The sequence below is a fragment of the Drosophila montana genome, unplaced genomic scaffold (assembly GCF_035044405.1).
Source record: "Drosophila montana isolate Dmon_TW-CO22-7 unplaced genomic scaffold, ASM3504440v1 contig_855_1, whole genome shotgun sequence".
NCBI classification, from domain to species: domain Eukaryota; kingdom Metazoa; phylum Arthropoda; class Insecta; order Diptera; family Drosophilidae; genus Drosophila; species Drosophila montana.
The window spans coordinates 306871-325102 of NW_026999144.1; the positions used below are offsets into that span (position 1 = coordinate 306871).

At 34.2% G+C, this 18232-nt stretch overlaps 1 protein-coding gene across 9 annotated transcripts in view; it reads left to right on the forward strand.

Annotated features, from left to right (window-relative positions):
- Positions 1-18232, forward strand: part of cac (cacophony) — an 86254-nt gene that overhangs the window by 13327 nt on the left and 54695 nt on the right. For all 9 annotated transcript variants that reach the window (XM_064699171.1, XM_064699172.1, XM_064699174.1 and 6 more), the window contains exons 5-11: positions 1928-2028; positions 2435-2590; positions 2670-2890; positions 3127-3230; positions 5456-5571; positions 6800-6859; positions 6917-7021. In XM_064699171.1, the coding sequence (XP_064555241.1) occupies positions 1928-2028; positions 2435-2590; positions 2670-2890; positions 3127-3230; positions 5456-5571; positions 6800-6859; positions 6917-7021 (863 nt within the window). The remainder of the gene's footprint in view (positions 1-1927; positions 2029-2434; positions 2591-2669; positions 2891-3126; positions 3231-5455; positions 5572-6799; positions 6860-6916; positions 7022-18232) is intronic.

Below are 18232 nucleotides of genomic sequence, written 5' to 3' on the forward strand. Positions count from 1 at the left end.
TTGATGGAAAGATTCTTTTGCTTACTGATCTGATTTCGATTTCGTGAAAAGCTGGCAGCTTGCCCGAACAGCTGATTGTCAATTGGCGTGAAAGTAAACAAAAAAAGCACACAATTCCGAAAAAAAATGGTGTACACAAGTGTATTTACTATGTTTCAGTTGCAATTGTAACATTTTTAGCTCCTTCGTCTCCATTTTCTTTAAATTCTTTGTATGCAGTTTGAAAAGCAGAAAACAGGCAACGTTCTCCATATTGAAATCACAAACACAAGCTTGGCCGCGTAATTTTCTTCGAAGAATACTAATTTTTCCATACATTTCTACACATTTTATATCGAGCAGCTGTGAACAGCTGATTCAACGCCAAATTCTGCATCATTTTCCCGAAAATTTCGATTTGACTCTTGACCCCTTTTTTTTCGATGGTACACTGGCCTTTTTACAGTTGAATCGTTTTATGTTCGTTTTGGGTTAAGCAAAGCCATTTTAAAATCTTCTTAGTGTATCAAATAAAGGTGCAAGTGCATTTTTTAAAATAATCAAAGCCAAATCACATCGTTTTGTAGTGTTTCATTTTTACTTGAAGCTGGATTTTCAAATTCCTACACGAGAAAAGTAATTTACGTACCTCGTGTTACCATACAATTAGATCTGAATAAAATTATATAATAGCAAACAATTTTTAATACATTTGGATTATAGATACATTTGTGTAGCCAAAGCCAAAGAGTTGGCTGCATTTGACCGATATTCTCACTGCCACACAGCCGCGGCGAATTTGTTTTTGTTATGAACCTTAATTTGATATGGTTTAATATGCGAGAAACTCTGCAAGCAGACGCGCTTATGTTTGGTCAACTAAAGACTTATAAACATTTAAAGCAATGTGCTACCTATTAAGGAAATATAGAATACAATTTTTTTTTTAATAGAAATTAATGATCGTGGATCTCTGGTTTCATTAGACTTTAGCTACAAAAGTATTATGTAAAATAAAAAAAAAAAAAAATAAAAAAAAGGATTATTAAATAAAAAAAAAATGAAGAAGTTGTTAGGAAATTTATTTTGGCACAATTTTGCTTATGACAATCTTCAAGTAACGGATTTCAATATCGACATATTCGATTCGTAGAAACGGGGCAAGCTATAGATGTTTTGATAGAATCTCAACCAAGTCTGTATCGCTTATAGTTTATTGGGATCGACACGGCTGTTGATGCTAATCAAATATATATATACATATATACCTTGTACTACTAAATCATTATATTCCTATTACCTATTTTCATATGGGATATGGATAAATATGTACATATGTACATATTATAACACTTTTCACACTATAATTCGGTTTTCGACCTACTTGTCCAGGCGCAGGGTTACGTTTACATAGTAAATACATCTAAAAGTACATTTACATACATAAGAAATAAATTTGTTTGTCAGATTTCTACAACTTATCACTCAACTAGTTTTTAATAAAGTCGTCAAAAATAAGACATGTCTATATGAAAATACTTGATTTACATTTAAATTAAGTTTTAAAATAGGAATTAAAATTAATGATTGTAGTTGTTAAATGCATTATTAGGCAATGGTTTACCATATAAGTACAAAAGTTATCGCTTGGTGATCCCTTGCTGTGTACGAAATATATAAACTAATTGTGCGTTATACGTCCCCTATATATTTAGTTCTTTTTTTTATTTTACAACTTCTTATTTGTCAAGTATTATCTCTAATTTAATTTAAATTAATACTATTTACTTGCCATCTAGATGATATGTCTAAAATTTTTATGTTCATAAGTTTTAGTAGCACAATTGAATGTCTTATTTGATAATAATTTTGAATTAATTGTGACCCTTTAATTCATTGGATATTGCTAATGAAATGCTCGCTTTGATCGCTTAACGTCTGCAAACAGATTCATGACACAGTACCCACAAATGGGGCCCGAGGTAGACCTAAGAACACTTAGAGCCATTCGTGTGCTACGGCCCTTAAAATTAGTGTCTGGAATTCCTAGTGAGTAGTCATACATTTTATTTTCACTTTAAACAAACTTATATAATACGATACGGCTTAGCGTATGGTAATAGATCATTTTAAAGAATAGAGACATTTTTTTATTCTATATCTATTGCATGGTTTTGTTTATATAAAAGTTTTATGTATATACTTATATATACATGTGTACGTATTTGTATTGATGAGAGAGCTTGTGAGATCTCATGACAATCTTACCATATATATATATACATGTATATTATATACATACATGCATATAATAAGAAAGAATACTTATGTTGACAAAAATTTGTTTATTTAAATTTTACTAATGCAAATTATATTTTACAAATTATTCGCATGACCCACAACAACTTGCGATGGAACTCTACGATGTACAACATTTATCTTTCGCTGTATATAGGTTTACAAGTAGTTTTAAAATCTATAATCAAGGCGATGGCACCTTTACTGCAAATCGGACTCTTGGTGTTGTTTGCAATCGTAATATTTGCAATCATTGGACTCGAGTTTTATTCGGGCGCACTGCATAAGACTTGTTATAGCTTAGAAGATCCAAGTATACAAAATTTGTTACATATATTTTAAGTCAAGAGTTCAAATATCTTGTTTTCCTCTATGATCGTCTGCCTGGTCAGACAAACTAGTGAAAGAAGGGGAATCGGAGACACCCTGCAACACTGATAATAGCACAGAGAAGGCAGGAGGATCCTTTGTATGCAATAGTACGACGAGCATGTGTCTGGAAAAATGGGATGGACCAAATTCAGGCATAACAAGCTTTGATAATATTGGGTTTGCCATGCTGACCGTATTCCAATGTATCACAATGGAGGGCTGGACGTCAATACTATATTGGGTAAATACAATGACTAGAGATTTTACAGAAGACCTTTAATATGTTTGGTTTAAGCAAATAAAATCAAATAGCCATTTATTAAGTTGACAAAGCGTACTTTACAACTAATTGAAGTATATATTAACCTTCGAAAGCTAAGTTTCACATGTTATTTGTATTTATTTGTTTATGCTGATGAAAAATATAAGAAAGAACTCATAAAACAGGCTATAATCGTATTTATTATCTTTTTACAGACCAACGACGCATTAGGTTCAACATTTAATTGGATATATTTCGTGCCTCTTATAGTTATAGGGTCATTTTTTATGCTCAACTTAGTTCTTGGTGTTTTAAGTGGGTAAGTTGGCCTTAAAACTTTAATTCGGTTGCACACAATTCTCTGTCACAGTTTTATTTACATTTTGTATTATTTTTTCGAATGATCTATAGCATTCCAAGAAAATATGTGTATGTGAAAAGATCATTTCAGAAATCACGTCGCTTTTCACATCTGTGAAACAGCCATTCAAATAAAGCTTAACGCTTACGCAGTATCTGCATCTGTAATGAGAAATTTTAAGCTTAACGCTTCCTGTATTGATGATTTTGAATTTCAAAATATTCAATTTAACGAGTTTTATTCAATGCATATTGAATATCAAAGCTTTGTGTGCATATTTACAAAAATTTTATAGATGTACATACATATGTAGTACAGGTTTGTAAAATGTTAATACATATATATATGTACATATGCTCCAATATACATTCTTTGATAGGCATAAAATATATGTACATTCGAGCCCATTAAATACTTGTTGTTCATTAAAAAATATTACAAAAAAAAATTATGCAAAATGAGACAGAATATTTCATATAATTTAGTATGCTCAAAAAGTTGTTAAATAATATCACTCACAATGTTGAATAAGAAATCGTATAATATACGGCTAATTGATGAATAATGAAATTTTTATTTTTGTGCATAATTTGTTTTGGCTTATGTTTTACTAAAATGTATTTTTGAAAATTCAGAGAGTTTTCAAACGAGAGAAACCGCGTCGAGCGTCGCATGGAATTTCAGAAATGCCGCTTTCGTGCCATGTTTCAAACAGCAATGGTCTCATATCTTGATTGGATTACACAAGCAGGTTTTTAAATATGAAAATACAAAATGAAACTTAGCAAACTGCCATAATATTCGTATAATCACAAATTGGCTAAACCGTCATATCCTTAGAGTACTCGAATCTTGAAAAGAGATTTGCCCAACCTGTACTTCCTTCTACTTAGAAATATTACTAACCCCGCAACGTATATATTTATATACGGACACAAAAAAACAAATTAAAATAAAACTAGGAAAATACAATTACAAATACAATGTTTAATTGATCTGCATACTATATACGAACGTGTTTAAATTCATATTAGTTACATATGATATTATTAATAAAACGCAAACAATTCCAAATCCTCGGCAACTAACAATTTTGCTCTTGTCTAATAGTTTATATAACAATTTATTTAATGCTGCTAATTAAATCAATGCAATAAAACTGTTACTATACTTATCTACGAAATGCTGTTTGGTCCCACCACCTAAACCCCATATACATATAACAAATGATCTGGTAGCAACCCAGTTCGAACATGCTACTTAATTATTTCTATGAAGTATGCTATACCACTACAAAATTAGCTACATAATATGTTAATCCTCAATTAACTATATATCAATTTTTCCCAACTACCATACTTATTCTACAAACATACAAGGTACTTCTACACCAGTTTGTTATGCCTTTGCAATTTTTGTTATCGTGTACTAGTATAACTATCTAAATTAATATGTTCCAGTATTTAATAATATCAACGAAATGCTGTTGTGTTATGATTAGAGAACAATCCAGTCCATCAACAGTTTTTACAAATATTACTTATAACAAGTTCACTAAACTTTTTGATAGAGTTTTGAAACTATTTGATATAAACAACATAAAACCTAAAACTAACTGTACATTATGCTGTACTCTTGCAACTCAGAAGGATCCCCATATTTTCACATAACGGAAAACTATTCGTTAACTACGAATAACATTACTGGTATTTCGGAGATGTATACATACAAACATAGGTATACGGCTACCGCATAATGTATGTATGTATGTATATATATAATTGCTGGATCCAGCCACTGTGGCATTTACATAACATTAACTCAACTAACTAACTGCAATTCCAATTGAGTAAATATTTCGGACTTATTTCAAAATGTAAAGTGTTATGCACAGTATGCAACCAATACTTACTCATTTTAAAAAATACAAATCCTTTTTGAATTTTTATTTCTTATTGTTTTTATTTATTTTTTTCATGTATAAATAACTTTTCAACATGTACTCATGTATACATAACTTACAAAATATAAATAATTATATGCTCATTTTAAAACCCCATACACAAATATCTTTAAAAGGTAAAAAACTGAAAATTGTATTATGAAATGCAATACATATATATTTGTTCATTTGATCGTTCCTGTTTTTAGTTTATCATATTCTATTTGATTATTTTTTGTAGTGAATTCGCAAAAGAACGAGAAAAAGTAGAAAATAGACAAGAATTTCTTAAACTTAGAAGGCAGCAGCAACTAGAAAGAGAGTTAAACGGCTATGTTGAATGGATTTGTAAAGCTGGTATAGTATTTACCCCTTTCTTTTGTAACTTTATAAAAATATTTAAAACCTATTTCCTCATGCTTTAACCTACAAAATTGCATAAATACATTCATAATTTTATAATTACAATACCTTTAAATTCACAATTTAAAAAAAGTAAACATAATCTCACGAGAGTGCTCGATCAGAAGATGCCCCATTCATAAATGTATTCTGTGATTATTGTCCGAATTACATAATATTTTATACAGAATATACAGAAACCGACATTTATTGATATCCAGAAATTGACTAATTGTTTAAACTTAATGTGAGATACCTTTCGCGAAAGACCAGCTGCTGTTTAAAGTCCGCATCTTGGAGCGTGAATGTTTTGTGTGTGTATCGGGCTATTCTGCACATCAAGAAAGAAGCTCAAATGCTTTATACGACACCTCAACTCTGAGTACAGGTTATCTCTTAGTCGAACTTTTGTTTTCAGTATTATATATATATTCTTGATCAGAACGGCGAGTGATGTAGACATGTCCGTCTTTGTGAACGCTTAATTCGGATATTATAGAAGATAGGGAGTTAAGAGTTGAAACATATATTCTCGTTAACATACGAATAAGAATATTTTTTTGTGCCAATTTGTTTGTGATAAATTTTTGTATATCTACAAATGTTGATTCAAAAACAAGCTTTATAATTAAAGAATATAAGAAGTCTCCAAGTGGTGTGCATAGATGACAATTTGGATCCCAGTTCCCGTTCCGCCCCACATTGGAAATTCGCCGAAAGTCTCATAGAGATCAATTTGTAAAAATACCCTCGTAAATATTTGCGTTTGAATGTGTATTTCTTGATGTATACATAGAGTGAAGTGTGAATGAGTGTATTTCAACTGTGTATCTTCTAGCCGGGTACCTTCGCCTTGAGCACTCTCTCTTATTTTAATAATTAATATGTTTAATATATATCGCTATGCACCACAAGTGGCTTTTTGCTAGTTCTCCTATAACACACAATTTATTCTCAAATGTAACACACGGACACCTCGCAAATATTCTTCATATTCATTCATTACACAAGTACGCTTTTACTAAAATAAGGGAAATACAAAATATACCCAATCAAAATAAATACATATTTACATATTTGTTAATCCTAATATTGCTTGTTATAAAATTAAATGATTCGAAAATCCTTTATGAGCATGCTATGAACGTATTATAATCCGTCTCTCGTTATGATATCCTTTCAGAGGAGGTTATATTAGCCGAAGAGCGAACAACTGAAGAGGAGAAAATGCACATAATGGAAGGTTTGCTAATATTTAGGCTCTAATATGCGAGATTTCACTAATCATTTTGTATTTTAGCTCGTAGGCGAAATGCAGCCAAACGGAAAAAGCTGAAAAGTTTAGGAAAATCAAAATCGACCGACACTGAAGAGGAAGAAGCTGAGGAGGACTATGGCGATGACGGTAAGCATTTAATTGCTTATTACTATACCTGCCAGAAACTATTTGGGATACTGTGAACGAAACGACTCTTAAACCTTCTTAAATATTATGTTCCCATCAGGGTTTCAAGCGAAATCTTATTCGTTTGAGGTGGTCTCAAATCGCAAAGGTTTTGAATAACAGATTTGCTTAATACTCGCACAAAAAACAATTAAAAGCTTTTCTTCTGAAAAATTTACTTGTACTTTTGTCGAAAATGGCCCGGGTGGGATACCTTCCGTGCCCAGCTTCAAATTACCGTAATGTGCATTATTACCTATGCTGAAATGTACAAGTGAGATTCCCGAAAGTATATTCCTAATTAAAACGTTGTATTAAGTCGGTTTATATATAAGAATATCATGTCATATCCTGAACAAATGCGTATATACAGGGGATATACAGAAATCACTTCCAATCAAATTCCGACCCATTGCCAATTCTGTTTTCAGTTGGCTTAAAACCTCAAGAGACTTGGTAAGAAAATTACGCCAATTTAGTACAATGTGGAGGACGATATAAATCAATTGAATGTCAGCTCCCAAGGAGAATTCTGCGAATAAAGTACAAATGCGATGGGTTGAGGTTTGATGAAACAAATTTTAGCGCAGATCACAGCTCAGTCAAATATTCTCCAACGTGTTGGCAGCCTATGCATATGCAACCCAATTGACTCTCAATGGAATGTGAACGGCCTATGCTCGAATAGACCATTGTTGCAAGCCAAAGAGCTCGGAGTTGTATAGCTATACTCAGGAGAACAGATTTAACACTTGTTGAACAATAAGCCATAACATTACAATGGTTGTCAAAATACTATGTCTGCTTGGGGAACTTACACTGGCAGCAGTCTAAATATTGCCAAGGAACCACATCTTCCACAAGGCTTCCAAAAGGCCAACTCAGAGAAAGGTCCAAATACAAAGCCTTAGGCTGTTTCTGGTGCGAAGATAGTGATTAACTAGGATCTTTTCTGCATTTACCTTTAGTCTTCCTTGTCAAATGAGCTTATAAAAGGAATAAAAGAAAATAACGTATCTTGTCGACCGCCGCCTGAACAAAGCACACATATTAAAACCAAAAAGAAGCAACTAAATCCAAAAACAAACTCCAAGCTGGAGTTTTTGAAAAACGCGTCTGCTCTTTAAAACGAGCATTTTTAAAGCTGAAAAGAACTGAAATTTTGTAGTATTCGGCCATTTAAGTTGGAAGCAGTCGTCCAAGAAGGATTCAGTAGGTTCAGCATGTATTTATATATACATATATATTTATATAAGTTTAAAAAATGGTTTTGATCGTTCCCCAAAGAATTAAAACATTATTTTTTTTTTTCGTATAGACTTGCATTTTTTAAGTACGCAATGATCGGAAAAGTTGATGAAAAACTTTTTACAGTGACTAGAGCTTTGAAAATTCATCCACCAAAGAATTCAAAAAGTTAGAATCTTTCCTGGGCTTAGGTTGCGAGCCTTAGTTTATTTTGGTTCATATGGGCCTCCAATCAAGAAAAATTATTTTTGTTTCGTTGGATCTGTTTATTTTTTTAATTTTAAGGTTTAGCTTCTTTTATTTTAGCCGCTTTAAAAGTATGGTAATATGTGTCATATAACGCCCATATCTTAACCGATTTTAATGATCGGTCAATCTTGACCAATATTATTTTATGGTTTTTAAAGGCATCATATTTTGAAAAACAAAAAAAAATTGTTTATACAAAAGTTTCAATAATCCAATAAAGCATTGTTGCAGCCTTTTCGACTTTTTTGTAATCGCCTAGTGTAATCGATAACTTCATTCTATAAATATACATATACCACAAAGATGTAGATGCAGTTTCGCTTAGATTTTCTTTCTCAAATACTTTTCTATATCGCAAACACAAAATGCGTACCAAAACATACATAATTGTCGTTGCTCGCATTATTGGCCTAGCACTGTGCTTCGTAAACTCAAAAATTCGTATCTTCTTCTTATATTGGGCTCGGTATTACCACTAACCATACGATATGTACACTCATCAACACTCATTGATCAATTCAAACCCTAAATCATAAAAAAGAAGGGCGCGCGACAGACGCGTGCCAAAAATGATATTTTCTTTTGCGCCCATGATCTGCCCATTCACACACATTTGTGTCTGTGTGTGTGTGCGCGCAGAGCTCGAAATTCAGAAATCCCAAAATATTGTCAAATTTGCATCGGACAGGCAGGCAGGGACCAACAAGCACACATGCGCATAAATGCTTCTATTCATATACAAAATACGCAAGTATGCGTGAATAGCAAGTCCAAAAACTTGTAAATGCACACATGCCAACGCTTAGGTACGCTTTCCAACAATAACGAGCTAAAATGAAAGAATTTCGCATCGACTTGGCAAACCCTTTCATTATTTCATATTACTCGTCCCCTCAAAAGGGAAGAAATGCCACCGACTTTTGACAAAAATTGAATTTGTGGTAATTTTAAACGGTACCTAGACATAAAGAGAGCATTGAGAGCGCTGAGAGTAAGTGCGAGCGAGATAAAAATAAACAGCGATGCCGTTCTATCGCACAAATCATATGGAAGAGAGTAAGCCAAAGCAGTTTCCTGTAGTGGGAGCGAGATAAAAAACAGCGATGCCGTTCTATCGCACAAATCATATGGAAGAGAGTAAGCCAAAGGAGTTTCCTGTAGTGTGAGCGATCAAAAGATGTCATATGTATGTATATCTTACTCGCTCGTGGGACCAGATGCATATTTTTTAAAGTGACCAACAAGTTTCCACTGTTTGTCCCATCTATGTACATATATGTTTTTTGGTTAGTGGTTATGCTTAGAGAGAGTAACACTGCTGATAGTGGCAGCCGAGCGCCGGCCTCGAGAGCCGAACGATCAGTATCATTGACTAATAAACTGAATTAATTACCTTTGCAGAAATACGACTTAGAATTTTTTTCTATTTTAAACAAAAAAGGGTCCTCACAGCAAACAACAAACTTATAGTATAAAATATAAATATTTTATTAAGGTCATTTAATTTTTTACTTAATAAAAATCAGAGTTCTCAAATTTCGGTCCTCACTTTCTGGTTGTCTGCAAAAAAACAGTTTTTGTCGGACAGAATGAATAACGGCAATACGCAGTTATGTTTCTACGTACCAGACCCTGGGTCCGAGCAAAAACACTTTTCGTCGTTTTTTTTTTCTTACATGTTTTTCCACGACCACTGAACAGAAAAAAAACTGCCAAAGTGTCTTTTGTAGATATGCATGTACATATGTATGTATGTACATGCCTAGCTGTATTATGTCGTGCCCTCTTTTTCTCTCTCTCACTCTCGCTCTAGCTTTAATTGATATCGTCATACGACAACATCAAGAAAATACACTTTCCGCTTCCACTTTTTTCGTTATGCCCTTCGACATGCACACATTATCTGTGCGCTCGACCGAATGTGTCCTGTTAAGATGTTACTGTTAGACAGAACTGTGTGTATTGCTCAACCAGAACCACGAAACAGAGTAGACTAGCGGAACAAAATAAAGTGTTCGATGGAGAGCGAAACCGTATCTGAAACCGCATTGAAAATATGTGTTGACTGTTATTTGCGATCTCTGATAAAAAAAGATCAGATTCTTCTCATTATGCCTGACTAGACAAAGAAATAGATGATAGAGCATTTGAATGTGTGTGCCGTTTGTTAACACAGGCACAAAATTGAATAAAAAAATCTCTGGCTCAAACTCGCGACAAACGCCGTGACCTACTAGTACGCACATCCACACAACACAAACATATGTATGTACATATGTTTGTAGGTCTCGGGGTTTTTTGAAAAGCTATGCAGGGAGAATGAGTTGCACACAAGTGCTCATTCAATACGGCAGCATGTACACGTGCTCCCATGCTCATATGAAAACGTATCAGCCGCAGCGACGTTGTGCGAGATACGGCTTCATACTGATCTTAAAAAAGAAGGGCGCGCGTCAGACGCGTGCCAATAATGAAATTTTGTGTGTGTGTGCGTATGTGTAAAGGTCGAAAATCAGAAATCCCAAAAACTTGAAATCTTATCAATTATGCATCGGACAGGCAGTCCGATAAATGCTTCTATTCATATACAAAATATGCAAGTATGCGTGAATAGCAAGTCCAAAAAATTTTAAATGCACACATGCCAACGCTTAGGATCCCTTACCAACAATAACGAGCTAAAATGCATGAATTTCGCATCGACGTGGCAAACCCTTTCATTATTTCATATTACTCGTCCCTTCAAAGGGGAAGAAATGTCTACGACATTTGAGAAATAATTGGATTTGTGCGCATTTTTGCTTGTGCGTACACATGCACACACATTCACTCAATCGATCTTTGGACATAATGAGAAAGCCCTGAGAACAAGCCAAACAGATTCCTGTAGTGGGAGCGAGATAAAAAACAGCGATGCCGTTCTATCGCACAAATCATATGGATGAGAGCAAGCCAAAGCAATTTCCTGTAGTGTGAGCGAATAAAAAGGCAGCGACGCCGTTCAAACACACAAATCATATGTATATCTTACTCTCTTGCTGTCTGGGCATGTCGCGATTTTGGACCAGATGTCAACAATTTTGAATGTCCACTTTTAATGTACTGCATGTCTCATCTATATGTTGTATGGTTAGTGCACGCACTCATGGGGCTCACTCGCATTCAAAATTCATGTTTCGATCATTCTAACATATATTACGTTGATGCCAAGCTATTCGATTTTTACAATATTCCGTGTTCGGGAAATAGTGCATTGAAACTTTATTACACTTGTTAAAGTTATGGTAACATATTTTAAGAAACAGTATAATGCTGCTCCAAAATGATTAATTAACTTATTATATTTTGACTGCCAGCTTGCAATTCGATACCGAGATAAAGACAAAGACAAGTGCGTGTTTTGTTCGCACTTTGTATTTGCGACCTAGGCTGTTAGGCATTATTAACTAAAAGATTCTGAGCGAAACTGCAGATCTATGCATTATTAGCACATGTGAAAACGGCCCAAAATACACATATGTATGTATATCAAAAGTTTCTTTACAGATACATTTTTCTATGTACTTAAATCCTGAATAATATGATACTCTAAGTCAAGATCGTCTACCGCTTAAAAATTTTATTTTTGAGTACCTTCTGTGTTCATTGTCCGCTTGTTGGGATTCCAATGGTAGGAGTTTCATTTAAATTACTCTACCTCTTTTAGTCTCTGAGATTGATAAAAAGGTTTGGAGGAGCGTCCTTCTGCGTGTCTTATCAATTTGAACATATCAATATACTCATTTTATCCATATTTTGTAGAAAGAGGGTTTAAAATTGTTGAGGGGTGGCATCCCAATTAACGCACAGAAAAAGGATGGAGTTGATAAAAAGACGTCTGTTCTGTTTCGTTGTTTATTCGCAATAAAACAAGATTAACATAAAACTTTTGCTATTGGCAGCTGCAAGTCTATTGTAAACCTAAAGTTTTAACAAGTTCATTATGCTTCTGCTTTGCTAGATTTTTGGTGAAAACATCAGCTATCATTAAATCTGTTGACTCATATTTCAGGTTAATGTGCCCTTCCTTAACAATATCCCGTACAAAATAATATCTTGTATCTATATGATTTGTTCTCCCATGATGAAGATGATTTCTAGCGAGTTGTTGTGCACCCAAATTATCGCAACATATGGAAGTTGGAGTGCTTGTCTCGCCTCCTTGCATGCGGAAGATAATGCTATATACTTGGATTCTGTGCTACTGAGTGCAACACTTTTCTGTTTCTCCGACTTCATTGAGATAGGACCTGCAGCTAGAAAAAACACATATCCAGTATACGACCGACGATCCATCCTGTCACCACCCCAGTCGGCGTCAACGTAGCCCACAAGAGCATGCTGGCACTCTTTGTAGTGCACCTTCAAGTTACATGGTGATGCCAAATACCTTAGAACAGATGTTCACTATGGTTCCCTGTTGCACTGCGCTAATTTTGTCACTGAGTGCAAAATATCCGGCCTAGTCGACAACGCCAGCCACATCAGTTCGCCAATAAGTGATTGGTATAAGTGATATCTGCGCATCCACCTTGCGACACTCCTCACTTTTGCACACATTTTGATATCCTGCCTGATTTCACCCAATTCTCCTTCCCGTTGGACCTCCATGCCTAGTAACAGCTGCAAGGGTCCTTTGTCTACGCATTCAAAATATTCTATATCTTTGCCTTTGCCATATCATCTTTATTTTGACATGCTATTATAAGGTCATCTACGTAAACCAGTATCATAGCAAGACTGTCCTTATTCTGGTACAAGTAAGGTTGATGTTCACAAAAAATAAATCCAATTTGTCGCAGAGCTTCATCGAGCTTGCTGTTCCACTCCCTTTTTGCTTGTTTCAGGCCATAGATTGCCTTCTTCAGCAATTGGACCTTGTTTGGCTGATCATTATCAGTGAAACCCAATATTTGTTTTATGTAAATGGTGTCTGCCAGGTCACTAGTATGAAACGTACACTCTCCATTCTGCATACAGGCGAAAACGTTTCAGTAGAGTTCACACCATATTTCTGTGCATATCCCTTCCTACAAGCCGTGCCTTGTATCGCTCTACTTGACTCGTTTGATGTTGAAACCCCATTTGCAGCCAATTGCGCGTTGATCTTTTGGCAATTTCTCAATTTGCCCCGTTTTATTCAACATCAGAGAGTCGTACCAAAGACAATATAAACACTAAGATGAGTAACGCCCATACATTTGCATGCGACGAAAAATTTCATGCCTGGCGTTTGAGTTTTCGGACGACATGCCTGCCGACTGGCTATTCGTTCTCCAAAAGCCAGACGAACGAATGCCGAAGTCGCGGCCTGCTGATGCTGACACGAGCAACGAAGTTAGTCGCCAGCCTGCTTTCAGCAAAGCTTCGTTTTGGAAGTACATTGAGCGAAAAGTTTTAAACTTACGATCGACGCAAAGTGCTCTATCCATGAAATGCATGCTTTATTTAAATGATACATTACCCTAGATACTAACTATAAATTGTGCACTAAAATATAGGAATAAAATAATTTTTTAACAAGGCGCAACCTGTGCAATAACTATGTTAAGAAAATATCACATAGATTTATTTCTCTTTTGTTTTTGGACAGTGTATGCTCGAGAGAAGTTCTTGTTCAGCCAATGACGTGCAAGCACCTATGTTTGTATGTGTGAATTATGCATGCATAACTATATCAAAATATGTATATGTTATGTGTTGTTATTCACTGCCTTGGCTTTGGCTGGTGAAGAAATAAATTTTGTTTTCTAGCGCTGATCATGCACGACCTATTCCAAATTTGTATTCACATATGAATGCATGTTGTGTACTGAGGTTTTTAAAGTCAATGCAAATATTTATATAATTTCTTTTAATTAACTTATTAATTAAATTTTTATTATTTTTAAGAAATAAAAGAAATGAAATAAGAGCGCAAGTTTTGTGTTTCCAAAGATTCATTTTATCAATTTTTTTTTATGTTTAAATTAATTTTTACTCCGCCGGTCGAACTAGCTACCGATGTATTTAATTTACCCTATTTGTATTTTTTGGCACTCTTTTATTTTTTAATAAAATAAAAATAATAATAAATAATTAATATTTTAATTTAAAGAAATTATATAAATATTTGCGACGACTTTATAAAACAGATATTTTACGGAGCCAACTTCAGTACACAGCATGCATTCGTATGTGAATACAAATTTGGGATAGGTGCATGATCAGCGCTAGAAAACTAACAAAATTGATTTCTTTGCCAGCTAAAGCCAGAGCTGTGAATAACAACATATTCAAATAAGCTGTTATGTATGTATACTAACACACCTACAAACATAATTGCTTGCACGGCTCTCATAGAGCCGAAGCGCAGAATACATTCTATTTTTAGCTTTTTGCTCTTTCGGCTGTGAGAGCGCAATGATACTGATTTCGTTTTCGTTCTCAAATTTCAAAAAAGCAAACTGCATAGTAGCATTTTGTTGTATGGCGTTACTCATCTTAGTGTTTATATTGTCTTTGGTCGTACTCTCTGTTCATTGCCTCACGCCACAGTGGAGCTTCGGAACAGCTGATGGCCATCTCGTAGGATGGAAGAATTTGTATGAATGCGCCGAGACTTATCATCGATAAATGATAAAACATATCGATTGCCGCCAAAGGATTCAGTCTTAAATGTTCCGCACCCATCAGAATGAACAAGTTCCAAAAGTTTACTCGCTCTATTTTCTGTTTCCGTTTTGCTCAGCATACATATCCCACATGACACCTTGGATAAAAAAAAGCTCCTTCCATCCCATGCACCATTTTCTTTATGGTCAAGTCAGTCGAGCTCCGAAGATTTAAGTGGCCATAGCGCTTATGCCAAAGTGGTCCGTCCACACATGCCGCAGCAAAACAGTTGTTGGGTTTACCTTCAAAGTGTATAAATTTCCCACTTTTTTGACCATCAAAATGCACTTGCCATCCTAAATAATTTTTGCATGTTTGTTGCTGGAGTGCGCAACACAGCCTCTTGCCGGAATTTGACTAACCGACAAAAAATTGCCTTTTAGATCCGAAATACATATACAGTACATTGTTAATAACAATTGTATAGCGATCTGTTTGTAATTCGACCTCGCCTTTTCTCTTTGCATGTAAAAAGCTGTCTGCTGCCAAGCCGATCATATCAGTATGTTTTTCCATCTTGGTAAACATTGCCCCACTACAACACATGTGGCTTGTAGCACCACTATCTAAGCACCACTTTGAGCGATAAAATCCATTTGCGTCCAAGGAATCTAACAAACTGAATTCCTTTTGTGTTTTTTCTTTGCTCGTGCTTTTCTTCTTTTCCGTTTGTGCACTTATGCTTCTACAATCTGCTTTTGCCGCAATTAAAGCATACGATATTTTTTGCATGTGTCTTTTCGCCACTGCTTTCCACTTTAACTGTAAAAGCATGCTTTTCTCCATATTGTCTGTCAGCATTTGATCTTCTCCTTCCCTCTTCCTTTACTTTGATATTCAGAATTTCAAATTCTGGCAACACATCGCGCGTCTCAATGGCGGCAACTAAGTTTTCGTAATTTTTTGGTAGACTAGAAAGAAGGATGCATTTAAATAACTACACACATTTTGACCTTCTGACATTTGCAAACTTAACAGCATTTCGTATAAATATAGCTTACGCACCGGTCCCGTTGGCTGATGCACCGCCTTCAGCTTTGTCCAAGTTGCAAATGACGTGTCACAATTTTTTATATAGCCCAATTGCGATTGCTTGACGCTTAGAGTAAATATAGTCAGGGCTTTGCTATCTTTTTCCTCCTTGAGTGCACCCGATGCCAAGTCCCACAGCTCTGCATGGACCAGAACACTGCGCATTTGTACAGCCCAAGAATCGTAATTCTTTTCTTCGAGTTTGTCTATTTGATATAGAGAATCATTATATGCACCACTTGACAGCTATCTGCGAATTATTTTTCTCGTGAGAATTCCTCTAGCTCGTTAACTAGAATTTAAATTGTCGCTTATTTTTGGTACTTGATTCATTGATTTTTGCAACAATATTTATAATAAATATTAATTATTTATGTAATTATATAGTTATTCAAATATTACCAAGATAAAATTGTCTCGACTTTAATTTTAAAAGGTCAAGTTCCATCTGTTATTGAATGATCTTTAATTAACGGCAGATAGTTGTTGCTTTGGAAATAGTCATTTATTACAAAAAATTCCTGAATCAACTATTTAAAATAAGCATTAAACGTTAGTTAATTAATTGTGTTAAGCTGTATTTAAGATATATTCGTTTTTTAATCCAATTAATTACATTATTTTTTTTTATTGGATTTTGTGAAATTAAACTAAACGAAATTCTATATCTTACATTGAAAATATTCAAAATGTGTAAGTAAACCATAATTTGATCAATTATTTGATTTACTTTACAACCATTTTTCACAATATCGTGCTGCATACGTACAATTTAGTAGCAACATAAATTTATACCGTTTTTTTAAGTATCAGTATCAGTATTAACATTCATACTTATAATACAATCATGTCGGAGATGTTTGTTTATCGAACATCAATTTCACCTATGCTAGGCTCATAGTTTTTAATGAACGATTCATGTAGCCCAACAAGCTATAATTCAATTTAAATGAAATTAAAAAAATGCACTTGTTTATAAATTTTTATTGCTATCAATCATACTTAGGTTGCCTTAATAATGTAAGACTAAAAGTCACACATTCCCGTGATGAGTACGCTATATAGCATTCTGATTATTTGATGATTTTATCACCCTACTTTTTTGATTCATTTGGATTTACTCTAAATACGTCAATATTTTTAATTGGTGATTTTGTCTTTAATTATAGATTTTTTTGAACTTTTAGTGCTGTGAATTCACTTTTCCCATTTCGATGAAATTTCAACAAATTTTAATAACTAAAAAGAAAATAATTATTTTGTAATTTTTTATTTTCGTTTATTTAATTTGTTATTAATCAGAAAAATATGCAGTAATAATAAATGAAAGAAAGTAAAAGTGCTTTAGTCGAGTGTCCTGCTAGAATCAGTTTAGCTTCCTTAAAAATTAAAGTTCGTACGCCGAATGCTGTGCAGTTTACGCTACGGCTGTGCTTCTTCTTCACTTAGTCGTACATTGTGAGCAATGCGTGTTTATTTTCCGATCTTGGTGTTCATGGCTTGATATATGCTCTAACTTTAAAAATGAGTAGGAGAGGTAACTTGAAAATAAATATGTTTAATATGTATATACCATCCGAGAACCTACATAAAAAGTTTTGTGACCCAAGCTCTTATAAAAATCGATATATCGAAAATGTTATCCTTGTTCTGTGTATAGGAGATTATATTTCATTCAAATTGTCAAGTAACCAGTAACCTTTTGTAGTTTCTGAGAGTTCACACAGACGAAGAGATATGCTTCCTTCAACCTGTTACATATACAAAGCCATTTTACCCTTATAACCAATTGTGACCTGAAGCCAGGCACAATCAATCTAAAGTTTTTTAACAGCTCCCGAAACTATGGCCCTCCCAGACAATACTACAGCCATGGATTAGTTTGTTTACGTTGTTCAAGACATATATGTATGTATATATGCGTACTTACTTCTATAAATATAAGAAAAG